Here is a 17738-nt window from a genome sequence, read left to right on the forward strand (position 1 = left end):
TACTCCGGGGCTTTGCCTTCCCTGTGGAATGGCCTTGCCTTGCCAGATGAACAGCTGAGACGGCGTGTGGTCTTGAAGGTGGGGGGTAATGCTTCCCCTTTGGCGATGATGCCTGGCAGTAGTGGGCAAAAAGGAGCACAATCGTGGGAGGAAGCACGCTCGCCGGTTGCAACTTTTCTGAACCTGTGACTCGAGGTACAGCGATGTAGAGGAGAGCGGGGCTGTGGGGCTGCGGACCTCTCGACCTCCCCTCTCCGCTTGCTCCACCGCCGCTTGCTCCTCTTGCTCCTCTGGCGGCTCCCCACGCAAGTGGCTGGGCTACCGGCTGCACCAGGTGCGCTAGGTGCCATGGGCTGTGTGCAATATTCCGTGTGCTGTGCTGTGCTGTGCGTCACGGGCTGGGAGCCAGGGACTGTGTACTGGGCACCAGAGTGACACCCTCTCTCGTGGCTCTCTCTCGGGATTTGGGGCCCGGGGCTTGGGACCCTGACACAGGTTCAGGCTCAGGCTCTGACTCGCTGCCTCTGCCTCCCCACTAGCCTCACCTCCAGCCAGAACTCGCCCGCCAGCTCCGTGCTCCGCCGACTCTCCGACGCTCCTGACTCGATGACTGTGCCTCAGGATGGAGGGCCTGGTCCCGGTTTGCAGCTCTCCGGAACTCCAGCGGATCCGGCGGACCCCCCCTGCTGCTGCGGCGGTGTTGTTTTCTCAGCGCTCAACTCAGCGCTCACACCCGCACGCACACAGCTGCAGCCCGCTCTCCTCCTCCTCTGCTCCTTGCTCCTCGCAACGGCCTGGCTAGCAAAACGTGGACTGGACTTTCCCACCAGAAACTCCTGTCACAGCACTAATAGATCCTATATAATCATAACGTATACAGCACTACAACAACCTGATTCATATAATACTATAGAATTGTTGGACAGAATGTCCTCTTTGTGGCCTTGACAAGCTGTGCTATTTTGTCTTGTGTCTTTTATCGTGTTATTGATTTAATTTTTTTCTCAATGAGATTAACAATCATGCAAGCACTTTATTTGATCCAGGCCAGGATACAGAATCAAGAGGGTACCTCTCTTTAAGAGGGTGGCTACTACCCTGTCTGGCAGGGCTATGAGGGACAGACAGCGGTGGCCACATTTGTGTACTGAAAGGACAAGCCTTTTTATCAGTACACTAAAGAGAAACATAGATACTGGCCTTGCTTTTGTAAAACTGGGGACCTTTAACTCCATCATGTCTGGGACATGAATGGTTGGTCATTTACACAAGTGTGTGCATGGGTGGTTGTGTATGAGGTATAAGTGCACGTCTCACTGAGCGTATAGTGAAGTTCATTACACTGCCCCTTCTGTGTTCTAAACTAGAGTCAGCAGTTGATATAATTAACTTGGAAACAACCATGTTTTCACCCCAATGCTGGACCTAAATGCTCATTGATGCTTTGAATCTTGGGTGGCCTTAAAAATAGTGGGTGTCCTTGGGTCAGGTCCAGGTCTCTGGCGACCTGTGAGCCCATTTGTTAACATCCCTTTGCCCTCTGCACCTAGTAGACTTGTTCCTGTGAGTAGTGGAGATGATACAACAGGCCTTTGTTTAGCACCTCTGAGCATCGCTGATGAATCTGGCTCTATGCCTGTGGCTGACACACAAATCCTCGTGGATCGGTAGTAGAAATCCCTATAGTGTGTAAAATGTATTTCCTTGGTGTGACTGGTGTTGGGCAGGTTTTTCAGCAGACTCTTACTTCCTTCCAGGTGTGAGAGGGTCAAGGCTTTTACAGTTGTCTGGAATCAGGTTCTGGAAGGTAGGATTTCACGGTTTTTCAGGAATGAGGGTTGGTACCATGCTGTCTTGGGTTTCCTGGTTATATGCATTGAAGATGAAGACTGAAGATGAAGTCAGTGTTGAGGGTAAATCTGAGTGATTTTGCATTGTCTTACAGACGAGGAGTCAAACTGTCTATGTTCAAGTAGAATAGCAAGGCTTGAGTCTACTGTTTGAGATGTTTGTGAACATGAAGGACTCCATTTTTGATAGGTTGAACTTTGGGAGGTACTTGACATCCAGTTCTGACTTAGCTCCTGGTAGGTTTTGTGTTGCTAGAATTTGTTGGTCGAGCAGAAACTTTAAGAAAGAGTTGTCAAAATATTGATGGATCGTTAACAGTGACTAAGGCTTCGAGAGATTCCATGTAGAGATTGAACATGCAGTAAGGATCAATTCTTTGGCCATTCTGCAGGAGACTGGGAGTGGTTGGTATCTTCTAGTTCCTGTTTGGTAAAGTAGGATGTGATTTATTGCCAGAGTCGTCCATGCATGTTTAATGTTTCCAGTGTGTGAATCAGAGCTTGATCGTTCACAGTGCCAAAGACTGTGAAGAGGTTCAGCAGCATCTAGAGGCTAAGTTATTTTTTTGTCTGTGATGATGTGGCATCAGCAACTACTTGAAGAGTGCCGGTTTCCACATGATGCTGTCGACTGAACCCGGACTGGCAGTCCTGTAGGAGATTGTTCTTGTTGATCTGATACTCTTTTTTTATTTTTATTTTATTTTATTTTTTTAAGTTTGATTTTATTGAAGAAAGAAGGGAAGGGAGAGGGAAGAGAAAGGAAAAAACAGGGAACTGGATATGGTCATAAAATACATCTTAAGGGAGAACATTAGCGAATATAAAATACATAAAGGCAAATAAGCTATACAATATAAGTTTGTACAAAGCAAATATAATGAGCATGAAAATAATATGAACAAAATAAAAATATACAAAGCATACGTACCAAAGAATAACAATGGAGTTGGAATTGAAATGTGTGGGAAAAGGCAATGGGAGATTCATGGTGGTGTGCGTACTTCAACAGTAGCAGGATCCAAAGGTGATCTCGCTAGAGCCGAGGAGGAAAGATACGTTACCAAAGGGAGCCAAATAAGATCTCGCTTAACTGCCAGGGAGAGGGGGGATACATAGTTGGTGTCTAGGCGATAATTAAAACAGACTGCATTCCACCAGGAGCGATATAAAACATTAACAGCTTGTTTCCAGTTGGATTGATCTGATACTCTAACTGGTTGGAGACTGCTTTTTCAATTACCTTATCCATTAGCGGTAGGAGGGTGACGCAACACAAGTTGCCATGGTTGTCTGGGTCCAACAGCGGGTGGATCTGTGTTGCCTTTATGGCTTTTGGGAATGTTTCCAAACTGATGAAGGAATTGACAGTGTTGAGGGGGTGGTGATGGGATCTCCTCTTCATTTGAGATGGTCTTCAGTGAATTCAGGAAGTTGGTGAGTTTGGTGTGTGACGCGCGACTGATGGCTGTCCACCCGGGTGGGTGGGGGGGTGGAGTGATGGAGGTAGTGTAGACGTTGATGCAGTTATCAATATGAAATATGATTTTGTTGATCCTGATGATGAAGAAGCGATTGATACAGCTATGCTTGTCGATGGACAGGGTGATGGCATACCGTTCTCTGTGTCAGTTCTCCCTCAAGAACTTCAGAAATCAATCAATCTCAGTACTATGACAAATACAGCACTATTGCGAAATCCGGTCATACAACATGGGTTCCTGAAATATAGACAGCTGTGGGATTCTGACATGTACAACACTGAGGGTCCACATAGGATCTTGACCCCTAAAGCACCTGGGGGCTGTGTATGGTCGTGAAGCGGCACTCTGGGATTTTGTATTATCCAAACACAGCACTATGGGGTTGTGTGTGGTCCAGACACAGCACTGGGAGATGCTGATTGGCCAAAGGTTAATATGTAAGTGTGTCTAGGTCTTTTTACTCCTGTCCTTCGGCATCAACCTGTCCTGTCTTTATGTCAGATCTCGCTGAAATGCTTGAACTGCCCTGCAATTGCAGCGTTGTGCTGTACGGTCGGTATATCTTATCTTATGTAATGAAGTCAGGGAGGAGGGCAGCGGGGGCGGGAGCAGTGATTGCCCGGGGGTTTTCCAGTCAGAGTTTTGCTGCACGTCCTCCGATGCCCTGACAGGCCTGGTGGGGAAAGTCCCCGTAGAGGAGAGAGAGAGGACTGCGCGCGCCCTGGGCGGGAAGCCCAGACTGCAAGTGACAGCCAGGAGCCCGCAGCACTCGAGAGAGCACACACAGAGTCCACGGGAGAGCGTGGAAATGATGAGACCGCAATACAGCACGGCAGAGAGACCCTAACGGAGTGCGGAAGAGAGACTCTAGCAGAGGACGGAAGAGAGCACGCAGGACGGCCAGGCAGAGCGTCCCTGGACCAACACGGAAGAGAGACCGTTGGAGAGAGCCCTCGGGGAGCCCGGGAGTCCCGGCAGCGGGAGGGAGACGGCCTGAAAGGAGTTGGCCGCTGTCTGGCCGCCAGCATGAACGCTCAGGGCAGTAACAGCAGCCTCGCGGGAGCGCTCACCAACGACCAGGTACGGAGGCAGCCTGGGACAGGCGCAGAGAGACGGAAAGGACAGAAACAGACAGGAGCAGACAGAGACGCAGACAAACACAGAGCGACAGTGAGAGACACGCGCAGGTGCAGAGCCACAGACGAGCAAACGGAGATTTCAGACCAAAAAGAAGTCAAACAAATAAAGATGGGCAAATAGTGGGATAAAGAGAGGGGGGCTTATTTACAAGCCCCTTGCGCCACTGGTACGTCACTTTTTCCCATATTATAAGTTACGCACCGGCTGCGCAAGGGGCTTGTAAATGAGCCACAGCAGATGACACAGACAAGTGCAAACAAACATATGTAAAAATGTTTTACAAAAAGAGACAGCCTGGGGACGAGACACATCGCAACCTAGAGACAGGGACACAAACAAAACGAAAATGTGCAAATAGGGCCCTACCAAGCAACATAGAACGATAGGGGAGAGAGGCTGGTGTGACAGAGTGGGCACCTGCAAAGGGTCTAACGTAGATGGACAGCAGCTGGCACAGAGGGCAGTAGACAGGGAAACAGGGTCCCAGACGGACGGATATTCAAGGGCAGGGACGAGACATGCGTGCAACTCAGAGGAAGAGACGTGCGTAGAGGAAAGCTGCACCTTGCAGACGGGCAGGCAGGCATGTAAACACAGGCAGGAGCCCGCTAAGTAAAGTTCACTTCAACTCTCACTTCCGCGCACGAGGGGTTCTTTCCACCTCTGTAACCCGGGGGTTGGTGGAGCTGGGACTTGCACGACCCCTGAGCCCGGTCTTAGAGTCACTGTAAAGACTACAAAGGCAAAGCACAGACGAGCAGACTAAAATACAAATAGCGATTCAGTGCGAGAAGATAAGTAGGGCTCTATCCTGACAAATGCAACCGGCTTTCCATCCTTCCAAAGTCAAGAAATAGAGCACCAGTGATTAAAAAAAAGTGACCGTGGCTGTGCGATCTTCCAAGCTAATCACATAAGTGCACGTGAGCCTGGTATGAGGAAGCATACCGTATTCACCTCAAGGGGTTGAATATTTTACAAATACCCATGTTATTTATATCTTAAGTATATACCTTCAGGGAAGACAGACACGGACAGAAATAGTCACAGAAATCAACAAATAAAAAAACAGAAAGAGAACCATTGACATATTATAACTACGCCACAGAAATGAACAAAGGCACAAAAGGATGTGGTATAATATAAATCCAAAGAGTGAGAATTTAGGAGCACTCATAAATATAACCACAATGTAATCTGAATTTATTCCAAAGGTGCTACTCTACAGATTTGTGTTTGGCTGACACAAACTGGGGCTATACTCATGAAGGCAAGCAGGGAAACCTGCTTGTAGAGTGCACTGTTCCTGTGGGGAAAAGAAACCCTTTCCCAATGCTACAACAACATATTACTAGTAATCAGTACTGTACACAAATGTTCACATACACATTATATAAATCCACAAATTACACACGTAATCTATAGGAGACAGACATGCTGTGCAGTAGAGGACACAAAGTGATAAACACCTGATTTTGAAGAAAGCGGTGACAGTAAAGACACTCGAAGCCAGCAAATTGTGCAGCCAGGTAGATGCTGGTTTAGAATTTGGTAAAATAATGGCATAACTATCCCACCGGCAGACGCTTCTGAGACTGCTGTGGTCTCCACGGTGGAGAGCCCACGCTGCTGTGACCGGTGACCGAACAGCCTCCCGGCCTGGTCCGGCGCCGCCACCGCCATGTCTGGTGGGGAGTAGCTACTCGGTGAAAGGGCACTTTACGGACAGGTTAAGTATAGTGGTTTTAGAAGTAAAGTCCAACAAGGCAGGAAGGCTAGACACGTGGGCACTGAAAACATACCCTCGGTTCCCGATTAGAAACCCATGTCCCCCAGGTAGGGAGGGAGGGGTAAGAAGGGGCGCTGGCACACTCGGCCACCTCGGTGTTGCCGTCGTCAATGCGTCTGGTTACAGAAGAGCTCAGGAACAGCTCCATTATTAAGTTTTATTTCTTAAAAGAAAAATAAAGTATCACTTAGGAGATATGTTGAGGGACAATTGCTATAATAAAAAACATCTCTTCTTAAAATCTGTATTACTATAAAATATTATACACATTTTATAAAATGTATTATAAAATGTTTGTGATTTTATGTAACCGCTGTTAAATCTTTCCTTTGTAATAAGGAAGCAATCTAAGGACACATGAGATAAGACACAGTTCCTCCTCGTAGCTTCCCTGTTAGAAATACTCTCGGAAGCGAACATGAGGCTGGTTAGTTGTGAAACATGGCTTGTGACGTCATTGTGGTCAAAGGCTGTCTGATTCCCGCTCCCAAAGGAATTTTGGTGAATCCACGCCCACGGTCTCCCTTTATAAATTATTGTATTTATTTATTTTGTTAGTTGTACATAGCGTTTCATCACTGTGAGGTCTTATGACGCTGTACCTGTAACCAATGAATTCAGTAGCATGGGGCAGAATATGGATTTAATGAGGGGGAATAAAAGAGGGTTAGAAAGCATTGGTAGTTTGAGGTGTAAAGCGTTCATAGGTTGAGCTGTAAACCGCTCATATTTTGTGGTGTAAAGCGCTCATAGTTTGAGCTATAAAGTGTTCATGTATTGAGGTGTAAAGCGCTCATACTTTGAGCTGTAAAGTGCTCATAGTTTTAGCTGCACTCATAGTTTGAGCTGTAAAGCGCTCATAGTTTGAGCTGTAAAGAGCTCATAGTTTGATCTGTAAAGCGTCAATAGTTTGAGCTGCAAAGAGCTCATAGTTTGAGCTGTAAAGCGCTCATAGTTTGAGCTGTAAAGCGTCAATAGTTTGAGCTGTAAAGAGCTCATAGTTTGAGCTGTAAAGCGTCAATAGTTTGAGCTGCAAAGAGCTCATAGTTTGAGCTGTAAAGCGCTCATAGTTTGAGCTGTAAAGCGTCAATAGTTTGAGCTGTAAAGCATTCATAGGTTGAGCTGTAAACCGCTCATAGTTTGTGGTGTAAAGCGCTCATAGTTTGAGCTATAAAGCGTTCATATATTGAGGTGTAAAGCGCTCATACTTTGAGCTGTAAAGTGCTCATAGTTTGAGCTGCACTCATAGTTTGAGCTGTAAAGCGCTCATAGTTTAAGGTGTCAAGCGCTCATAGTTTGAGCTGTAAAGCGTTCATAGTTTGAGCTGCAAAGAGCTCATAGTTTCAGCTGTAAAGCGCTCATAGTTTGAGCTGTAAAGCGCTCATAGTTTGAGGTGTAAAGCGTCAATAGTTTGAGCTGTAAAGCGCTCATAGTTTGAGGTGTAAAGCACTCATAGTTTGAGCTGTAAAGCGCTCATAGTTTGAGCTGTAAAGCCCTCATAGTTTTAGCTGTAAAGCGCTCATAGTTTGAGGTATAAAGCGCTCTTAGTTTAAGCTTAAAGCGCTCATAGTTTGAGCTGTAAAGCGCTCATAGTATGAGGTGTAAAGCACTCATAGTTTGAGCTGTAAAGCACTCATAGTTTGAGCTGTAAAGCGCTCATAGTATGAGGGGTAAAGCACTCATAGTTTGAGCTGTAAAGCGTTCATAGTTTGAGCTGTAAAGCGTTCATAGTTTGAGCTGTAAAGCGCTCATAGTTTGAGCTGTAAAGCGTCAATAGTTTGAGCTGTAAAGCGTTCATAGTTTGAGGTGTAAAGCACTCATAGTTTGAGCTGTAAAGCGCTCATAGTTTGAGCTGTAAAGCGCTCATAGTTTGAGGTGTAAAGCACTCATAGGTTGAGGTGTAAAGCGTCACTAGTTTGAGGTGTAAAGCACTCATAGTTTGAGCTGTAAAGCGCTCATAGTTTGAGCTGTAAAGCGCTCATAGTATGAGGTGTAAAGCACTCATAGTTTGAGCTGTAAAGCACTCATAGTTTGAGCTGTAAAGCGTTCATAGTTTGAGCTGTAAAGCGCTCATAGTTTGAGCTGTAAAGCGTCAATAGTTTGAGCTGTAAAGCGTTCATAGTTTGAGCTGTAAAGCGCTCAGTTTGAGCTGTAAAGCGTTCATAGTTTGAGCTGTAAGGCGCTCATAGTTTGAGCTGTAAAGCGTCAATAGTTTGAGCTGTAAAGCGTTCATAGTTTGAGGTATAAAGCGCTCGTAGTTTGAGTTGTAAAGCTCTCATAATTTGAGCTGTAAAGCACTCATAGTTTGAGCTGTAAAGCGCTTATAATATGAGGTGTAAAGCACTCATAGTTTGAGCTGTAAAGCGCTCATAGTTTGAGCTGTAAAGCGTTCATAGTTTGAGCTGTAAAGCGCTCATAGTTTGAGCTGTAAAGCGTCAATAGTTTGAGCTGTAAAGCGTTCATAGTTTGAGGTGTAAAGCGCTCATGGTTTGAGCTGTAAAGCGCTCATAGTTTGAGCTGTAAAGCGCTCATAGTTTGAGGTGTAAAGCGCTCATAGGTTGAGGTGTAAAGCGTCACTAGTTTGAGCTGTAAAACACTCATAGTTTGAGCTGTAAAGCGCTCATACTTTGAGCTGTAAAGCATCAATAGTTTGATCTGTAAAGCGCTCATAGTTTGAGGTGTAAAGCGTCACTACTTTGAGCTGTAAAGCACTCATAGTTTGAGCTGTAAAGCGCTCAGTTTGAGCTGTAAAGCGCTCATAATTTGGGCTGTAAAGCATCAATAGTTTGATCTGTAAAGCGCTCATAGTTTGAGGTGTAAAGCGTCACTAGTTTGAGCTGTAAAGCACTCATAGTTTGAGCTGTAAAGCGCTCAGTTTGAGCTGTAAAGCGCTCATAATTTGGGCTGTAAAGCATCAATAGTTTGATCTGTAAAGCGCTCATAGTTTGAGGTGTAAAGCGTCACTAGTTTGATCTGTAAAGCACTCATACTTTGAGCTGTAAAGCGTCACTAGTTTGATATGTAAAGCGCTCATAGTTTGAGGTGTAAAGCGTCACTAGTTTGAGCTGTAAAGCACTCATACTTTGAGCTGTAAAGCACTCAGTTTGAGGTGTAAAGCGTCACTAGTTTGAGCTGTAAAGCACTCATACTTTGAGCTGTAAAGCGTCACTAGTTTGATCTGTAAAGCGCTCATAGTTTGAGTTGTAAAGCGTTCATAGTTTGAGCTGTAAAGCGTCACTAGTTTGATCTGTAAAGCGCTCATAGTTTGAGGTGTAAAGCGTCACTAGTTTGAGGTGTAAAGCGTCACTAGTTTGAGCTGTAAAGCACTCATAGTTTGAGCTGTAAAGCGCTCAGTTTGAGGTGTAAAGCGCTCATAGTTTGAGCTGTAAAGCGCTCATAGTTTGAGCTGTACAGAGTTCTGAGAGCCTCTTAGAGGTGCAAGTCTTTGACATTCAGGTGCAGCGGAAGAGGGCTGTTTGATCGTTTACTGAATGTCAGGGGAGTGGGCGCAGTTCATAGCTTCAGAGAAATGCCTTGCATATACTGCTTGTATATAACAGCCTCCCCTGCTGTCTCATACCGCTCTCTCTGGACGGACCTAAGGAAGGTGTATCTGATAGCTTTAGGCCCCTCATTCAGTAAATGAGCTGCCTAGGCTATTTGGGGGAAAGTTGCACTTTCTGAAACTGGAGTTAGAATAGTGCATTTGACCTACCAGTGTCGTCCATGCCCAAAGCTGTCCTGAGGGTGAAGTTTAAATCAAGAAACAGATGTTAGTGCATTGCTCTCATTTCCCCTTGCCCCTGAGTTTTTTAGTCCCCGAGCGCCCTCCTTGGACCTGGTGTCTTGCAATCCTTCCATCAGAGACTCTCACGCGCATTGAAGTCCATGTCAGTGCTGGGTGGCTCACAGATGCCAACCCCAGCTCATTTCTCAATGCCTGCACCGAAGTGTTCCTCGATCGTTCAATTGACTGCCTCCATAAAAGCACTTTATATTTTCCAATAGTCCATAGTTTTTTGACACATTTTTCTGAGCAGTAAAGTGTTTTACTTCTTGTCTATAGCCCCTTATCTTTGGAATCATTCCGGGTCACTGTGGGTTTTATCAAGACCTTGCAGGCACTTACCCTCACTTGGAACTTTGATCAAACCCAGGCCAAAAGTGTCGAAAAGTGAAGCGTGTGTACAGTATGATAGCGCAGTTATCTTTAGCTCCCCACCGGTCTCAAATTAGCACTGTTTTCTGTTTAAACAGCTATTCCCACAACACCCAATAACCACAGGTCTTGTTTTATTTATATCAGCAACCGGTTGTTAGGTCTGAGTTGACAGCGTAGCTTATGTGATCAACAAAAATAGAGGTTTCGGAGTACTTCTAAAAGAGGGGCTGAGGATCCACCCACATGTTGGTTCTCTGGGGTGAGCAAAGGGTTTGATTGGGCCGAACGTATGTGCTTCCACTGAAAAGAGTGCCTATATTGCACTTTTAGACTAGTGCCAAGCCAGCAGGAGCGAGTTGGTTATGGCGGCAAGCCAATGGTAAAGGCAATAGGCCTCATCAGTTTATCAGGAAAAGGTATGCTAACTTCCATATATTTGATCTGTTTATTATGAAATGTTGTGATAAACCAGTAGGCCCTGACTTAATTATTGAATTGAAATCGCATTTATATAGCACTTTTTACCCTTGCCGAGGCGTTGAAGCGCTTTCCGGTCAATAGCACACTACTTGGGCACCCAAAGTTAGTGATCAGTTGATTGTTTATTTAAGTTAGTCTTGCATTCTAAGGGACACCGTCCATACATTTGTTAAATTTTCTTTCTGGCACATTCGTGACTTAGGTGTATTCATTACAAGAGCTATGTGAGAAGCAAATGATTTAAAAAAGCTTTAAGACAGAGAGGCTTGAGATTTAAAAGTAGTTTCTATATGGAGACATATAGAAGAGAAGCAGAGGTGCACTGAAAATACAGAAGGAAAATAGTAATTCAGTGTCATACAGGATTTTGTCGAATAGAGCAGGTGGAGGTTTTTTCGAGAGCATACAATCTTGTATGTAAACCTGTGGAAATGAACTGTTTAAATTCTGTTCTAAAGAAAAGCGGCTTTTCAAGACGTGACAAATGCTTACCTCACTGCAAAAAGCAAGCACAATTCTTGCTGAGTCCCATTTACCAGGAACCGTGAAGCAGTGTGACATTTAACCACATCCGATTACCTATATTTACATTTTGACAACTCCACCATGAACCCACTGTATGCAATGCAAGCAATGCTTTCAAACCCATAACTACCCCTATGTGTTTACAACAGCAGTATATTACTGTTAAGTATTGCTACAGTTTATGAAAATCATTTTACACCATACATAAACTACACATATAATGGAAACATGTCATGTATTACAGCCACCAACTTAAAATATAACAAGGCAGTTGATAAACACATTTTCACAATCATCATTAATAAATTCAGTGCATGTTTATGCAACCCATTTACTACCTGGTTGGGAAGGTGTTGTCCCCTGCGCCCACCAGAAGAGCATCTCACACCACAGTACAGACACCATGTCCAACAGAATGGATGTTTCTTAGGTCATCTTGACCCTTCAGCATCCACCTTGCCTCTTATTGCCCTTATTGTGAAAAGCATGTGTTAATGGCAGTAGTGCTTTAAGGCTGGATTTTTATTACTTTGTGCTAAAGCACCTAAGCAGGTATTTTGTTACATGGTATCTCACATATTACCATGGCAGACAAGGGTTTTGGTGTTGGTGACCCACACCAGACAAACCCTGCGGATAGAAGATGTGCACTACGATGATCCTTATTAGGCTCTCTCAGGAACGATTTTATATTGTTTTGACAAATGTAATTTTGTACATACTTGTAATTGTATTACGTATACCTGATGGTTGCCTTGCGAGCAAGTTTATGCAAAGCAAAGTAGGTCTGAGTTGCTTATGGTGACATGCCAATGATAAAGATTATGCACCAGATTCACAAAAGTAATCTGAGACAAAATCCTAACTTTACAACTTTCGGTATTCACAGAACTAAAGTTAGGATCTGAAAGAAACAGGTTAGTGTTAGATTTCTTACGTTAGAATTTCTCCAGGCGTCAGGCTGGATCCAACAAGTTTTCGTCAGCAGTACCCCTGCGCGTCAGTAGGCGTCGTCTGTGGCTCCGCGTCCGTCATCGGCATTGTGATTGCCGGGATGATCGTCATCGGAGTACTTAGATACCGCCCTCTCGCGCTGACGTCAGTTCTTCTTTTTTCCGCGCCAGCAAGCGCAGATCCGAGAAGAGCAGTACTCTAGTAATTTTTTTACTTACTTTTTTGATCTCTTTTGATCACTTTTCAAGTCGAGTTTGACTCGCGGTGCCATCAGGGATGCCTGGTTTTAAACCTTGCGATGCCTGTCACCGCCTGATGTCGATGACAGACCCCCACCATCGGTGCCTTTACTGCCTCGGTGCCGACCACGATGACAAGTCGTGCCCCGACTGTCGGGCCTGACCTCGAAGGTTAGACGGGAGCTGTCCCGTAAGCTGCTCGAGCTCCGGCAGTCAGCTCCGTGCTCGAGGTCCCGGTTGAGGAGGAAGTCGAGGGACTGGTCGCGGACCCGCAGTCATCGCCGCTCGTCGAGTCACCACCACTCGTCGGGCTCCAAGTCCTCTGGTAAGTCGAGGCATTCGAAAAAGAAGTAGAAGAGGCATCATCGCTCTTCTGACTCACCCGGTGCTCGCGTGACACAGCCGGGGGTTCGGGCGACACTGCCCGTGCGGCTCCACCGGAGTCGCAGGCGCCGCATCCAGCTCCATACCCGCCAGTCCCTGGGCTGCACTCGACGCCGGAGGAGATAAGTGCTTTCCTCACGGCCATGAGGACTCACTTCCCTCCGTCGGAACCTGCTGGGGTGCCTTCGGGCCCCTCTGGTCCGACTGGGAGCCCTGGTGGGCTGGCGGCTTCGGCCTCGGTGTCGGCGGGTGCTTCAGCCCGGGCGCCGTCGTCGACTCCGGTCCCAATGCCGCAGGGCCCCACAGGACCCAGGCCTGGATCCGGGTCATTGCCAGTCGACCTCACGACTCCTCCGCTGGCGCCGACCCCGAGGGTGTCGCACCTGGTGCCGTCTTCAAACAACACCGTCCCCGGTTTCAGCCCCGGTCCGGGTGCGACGCCGATGGGTGAACAATTCACCTACGACCCGGCTCCATCATTTTTGCCTGGTTTCCAGGAGATGGATGACGAGGAGGACTGGGAGGTGTCTGAGGACCCTCTGGCACAGCAGGGCCAGTTGAGCCAGGACTGGGCAGATGAGCTAGGGGAGGCCAGTGGTCTGGACACTTCGCCTGACACTAGATTCATCTCTCCTCCCTCCGTGGCTTCGGAGGAGGGTGCTACTTATAGTGTGGTGTTGAACAGGGCGGCCAAGGCCTTGGCTCTTGAGCTCCCTGTCGCGGCCGTGAGGACTAACCTCCTCACTGAGGTGCTCAAACCGCAGGCAAGCTTCTCGGAGCCTCTACTGCCGTTTAACGAAGCCCTCAACGACGTTCTGATGGGCACCTGGTCCAAGCCCTCTGAAGGCCTCCCTGTGGATCGGAACGTGGCCCGACGCCACCGCCCGACTCTGGGTGACCCCTGCTTTCTGTCCGTTCACCCCCCCGATAGCCTGGTGATTCAGGCCTCTACGTCCCAGATCGCATTCCCGACCGCTCCTCCGGATCAGGAATCCAAAAGGTACGATCAGTTTGGGAAGAAACTGTTCTCCTCTCAGAGTTTGGGGCTGCGGTCTGTCAACACCGCCTGCCTTTTGGGCCGTTACACCCACTCTCTGTGGGATACGGTTGCGGAGGTGCTGCCACAGTGTCCGGAGGAGGCCCGGATACAGCTCGCCCAAACCCTGGTGGAGGGGCGGGATGCAGCACGGTACTCGATTAGATGTGGACTTGACACCACAGACTCGCTGGGCGGAGCGATTTCCACGGCGGTGGCGATTCATCGCCACGCCTGGCTGAGGTCTGCCAACTTCTCTGGGGATGTCCAGGCCACGCTCATGGACATGCCTTTCGATGGCCGTCACCTCTTTGGCGACAAAGCAGATAGTGCGCTAGAGCATTTTAAGGACTCCAGGGCTACGGCCAAGTCCTTGGGCCTCGGCCAGCGCCAGCAAACTTCCGCTTTTCGCCCCTTTCGTGGACAAGGAACGGGCGCCCCCACACGTCCAGCCAGCTACAGGCCGCATGACCGGTGCGGACGTGGTTACTGGTGTGGCGGTGCCGGGGACAATGGCAGGGTCAGTCCACATCCACTCCTGCAGCATCTGCCTCAAAGCCTTCCTAATCCGGCATTTCTAGCCCATTTGACGCCAGTGGGGGGCAGGGTTCGCCATCACCTGCTGGCCTGGCCTACCATCACGTCAGACAGGTGGGTGCTGCAAATCGTCCAAAGGGGCTACTCCCTCCCCTTCGAGGCTACACCTCCAGCCGTGCCACCGCAATACCACGGCATGTCGGGGGACCACTTACAACTTCTGAAAGAGGAATTGACGCCCTCTTGGCCAAGGGGACGCTCGAGCGCGTTCCTGGGCCAGAAGTAGGTTGTGGTTGTTATTCCCACTACTTTCTGGTTCCCAAGAAGGGCAAAAGAGGCCTACGCCCTATCTTGGACCTCCGTAACGTCAACGGCTTCCTCCGGAAGGAGAAGTTAAAGATGCTGACATTGGCTCAGGTCTTAGCTGCCCTAGACCCTGGAGACTGGATGGTGGCGTTGGACTTGCATTACACTTATTTCCACATCCCCGTCCTGCTGGCCCACCGGCGCTCCCTGCGGTTCACGGTAGGCCACAACCATTTTCAGTTTACCGTGCTCCCCTTCAGCCTTACCAGCGCCCTTCGGGTGTTCATTAAAGTGATGGCGGTGGTCCCAGCTCATCTGCGCAGATCAGGGGTTCTCGACGACTGGTTGTTGATGGCGGGCTCGCCCCAGACAGTCGTCTCCCACCTCAAGACTACGACCGACCTCCTGCACCTGCTGGGGTTCTCCATCAACGTGCTGGAGTCACACCTGTGCCCCTCTCAGAAGCTCCTCTTCATCGGAGCGGTTCTGGACTCGGCACAGTTTCGGGTTTGTCCCCCCAAGCAGCGGGTTCGGGATATTCAGGCTCTGATTCCGATCTTTCAGCCTTTATCCCGGGTCTCGCTCAGGTTGACGCCGCGGCTCCTGGGGCTGATGGCCTCCTGCATCCTACTGGTGCATCACACCAGGTGGCAGATGCGGGCTGTGCAGTGGGACCTGAAGTTTCAGTGGGCACAGCATCAGGGCAACCTGTCCGACCACGTCCTGATCTCGGGGGGGGGGGGGGGGGGGGGGCACCGCGAGACAGTTGCAGTGGTGGCTCACGGACCGCTATTGGGTCGAATGCAGATCCCTCTCCCTACCCCAACCAGAGCCTGTAGTAGTGACAGATGTGTCACTCCTGGGATGGGGGGGGCACATGGGAGAGGCGGAGATCAGAGGCCTCTGGTCTCCGGCGTGGTCCTGGCTCCATATCAACCTTCTGGAGCTGCGGGCGATCCGGCTTGCACTGAAGGCATTCCTTCCCTCTGTCCGGGGAAGTGTAGTGCAGGTGTTCATGGACAACCCAACCGCCATGTGGTACTGCAACAGACAGGGCAGGGTGTGGTTGTGGACCCTTTGTCAGGAGGCTCTGCACCTCTGGACATGGCTGGAACACCAGGGCATCACCCTGGTGGTTCAACACCTGGCAGGTTCCCTGAACACCAGGGCGGACGAACTCAGCCGTCGGTGCATGTTGGATCACGAATGGCGTCTGAACTCGGACATGGCGCAAGGTCTCTTTCAGCAGTGGGTAGAGCCTTGGTTAGATCTATCCGCCACAGAAGAGAACGCGCAATGTCATCAGTTCTGCGCGTTGGAATTTCCAAGGTGGCACTCGCTCGGAGACGCTTTTCCTTGCGAGTGGCGCTGCAGTCTGTTGTATGCCTTTCCGCCTATACCACTTCTGCCCGGAGTGCTGAAGAAGATCAGGCGAGACCGGGCCAAGTCATCCTTGTGGCTCCGGACTGGGCACGAAGATACTCGTATCCCGAGCTACTCAGCATGTCAGTCGGTCCCCCAATTTGTGTGCCTCTTCAGGAGGACCTTCTGTCGCAGCAGCAGGGGACGGGCGTCCACCCGAACCTGTTCAGTCTCCACCTACATGGGTGGAGATTGAGCAGCGACAGTTGAGGCCATTTGACTTGCCTCCTGAAGTCTGTGATGTGATTCTGGCAGCCAGGCGTCCCTCCACAAAAACAGTATATGACTGCAGGTGGAACAAATTTGTGGCATGGTGCACAGCAAAGGCTGTGGATCCACTCTTTACCCCCCTTTCAGAGGTTCTCCTCTTCCTTCTTTCTCTTGCCCAGCAGGGCTCTGCTCTGGGCACTACCAAAGGCTATCTCTCTGCCATTTCAGCCTTCTTAAGGCTTCCTAATCAGACTTCTCTTTTCAAGTCCCCCGTTGTAAATAGATTCTTGAAAGGCATCACACACATATTTTCTCCTGTTCCCTTCGTGATGCCTCAGTGGGACTTGAATCTTGTGCTAACGTATCTGGTGATCTGGTATGCGCTCCCTTTGAGCCACTTCATAACTGTCCTCTTCGTCTTCTGACGCTTAAAACTGTATTCTTGGTTGCCATCACCTCTGCCAGGAGAGTGAGTGAACTCCAGGCTTTATCTTCTAAACCCCTTTCCTCTCTGTCCATCCGGACAAGGTTGTTCTGAGGACTCAACTTTCTTTCCTGCCCAAGTTGGTTATAGCCTTTCATATCGGGCAGTCCATCACCTTGCCCACCTTCTTTCCACCTCCGCATCTCTAGAAAGAGGAAGAGAGGCTCCACCGTCTAGACACAAAATGTGCGCTCTCCTTCTATCTCGACCGCACACGCCAGTTCCGGGTGGACGACCAGCTCTTTGTTGGTTACGTGGGCGCTAAGAAGGGACGGGCGGTGGACAAGCAGACCATCTCTCGGTGGGTCATCTTGTGCATCAAGGTTTGCTACTCTTTGGCGAAAAAGGAGCCTCCTGTTGGGCTGCGCGCCCATTCCACTCGGGCCACGGCGGCTACTACTGCCCTGGGTCGGGGATTCCCCTTGCACGACATCTGTCAGGCAGCAATGTGGGCCTCGCTGCACACGTTTGCTAAAAACTACTGCCTGGACAACCAAGTCTGGAGAGATGGCTTTTTCGGCCGTTCCGTTCTCCAGGACTTTCTGGTGTGATCTTGGTTCGCAGCCCCACCACCGTGGTTGGTATTGCTGGGGTATCTATTTTAAGGTAAGAAATCTAATACTAACCTGTTTCTTTCAGATGCACAAGTTACTTACCTTCGGTAACGATATATCTGTAAGAAACAGTAGTTAGTGTTAGATTCCTTACTGCCCCACCCAACCCCCCCCTTTCTGCG

General features: G+C 48.8%; 1 protein-coding gene across 1 annotated transcript in view; it reads left to right on the forward strand.

The window, feature by feature from the left end:
- The first annotated feature begins 4047 nt into the window (after positions 1-4047).
- Positions 4048-17738, forward strand: part of LOC144820247 (transmembrane protein 116-like) — a 181325-nt gene continuing 167634 nt past the window's right edge. The window contains exon 1 of the mRNA XM_078677843.1: positions 4048-4414. Within this exon, the coding sequence (XP_078533969.1) occupies positions 4361-4414 (54 nt within the window). The 5' untranslated portion in view covers positions 4048-4360. The remainder of the gene's footprint in view (positions 4415-17738) is intronic.

Source organism: Lissotriton helveticus, chromosome 1_1 (assembly GCF_964261635.1).
Source record: "Lissotriton helveticus chromosome 1_1, aLisHel1.1, whole genome shotgun sequence".
Lineage (NCBI taxonomy): Eukaryota > Metazoa > Chordata > Amphibia > Caudata > Salamandridae > Lissotriton > Lissotriton helveticus.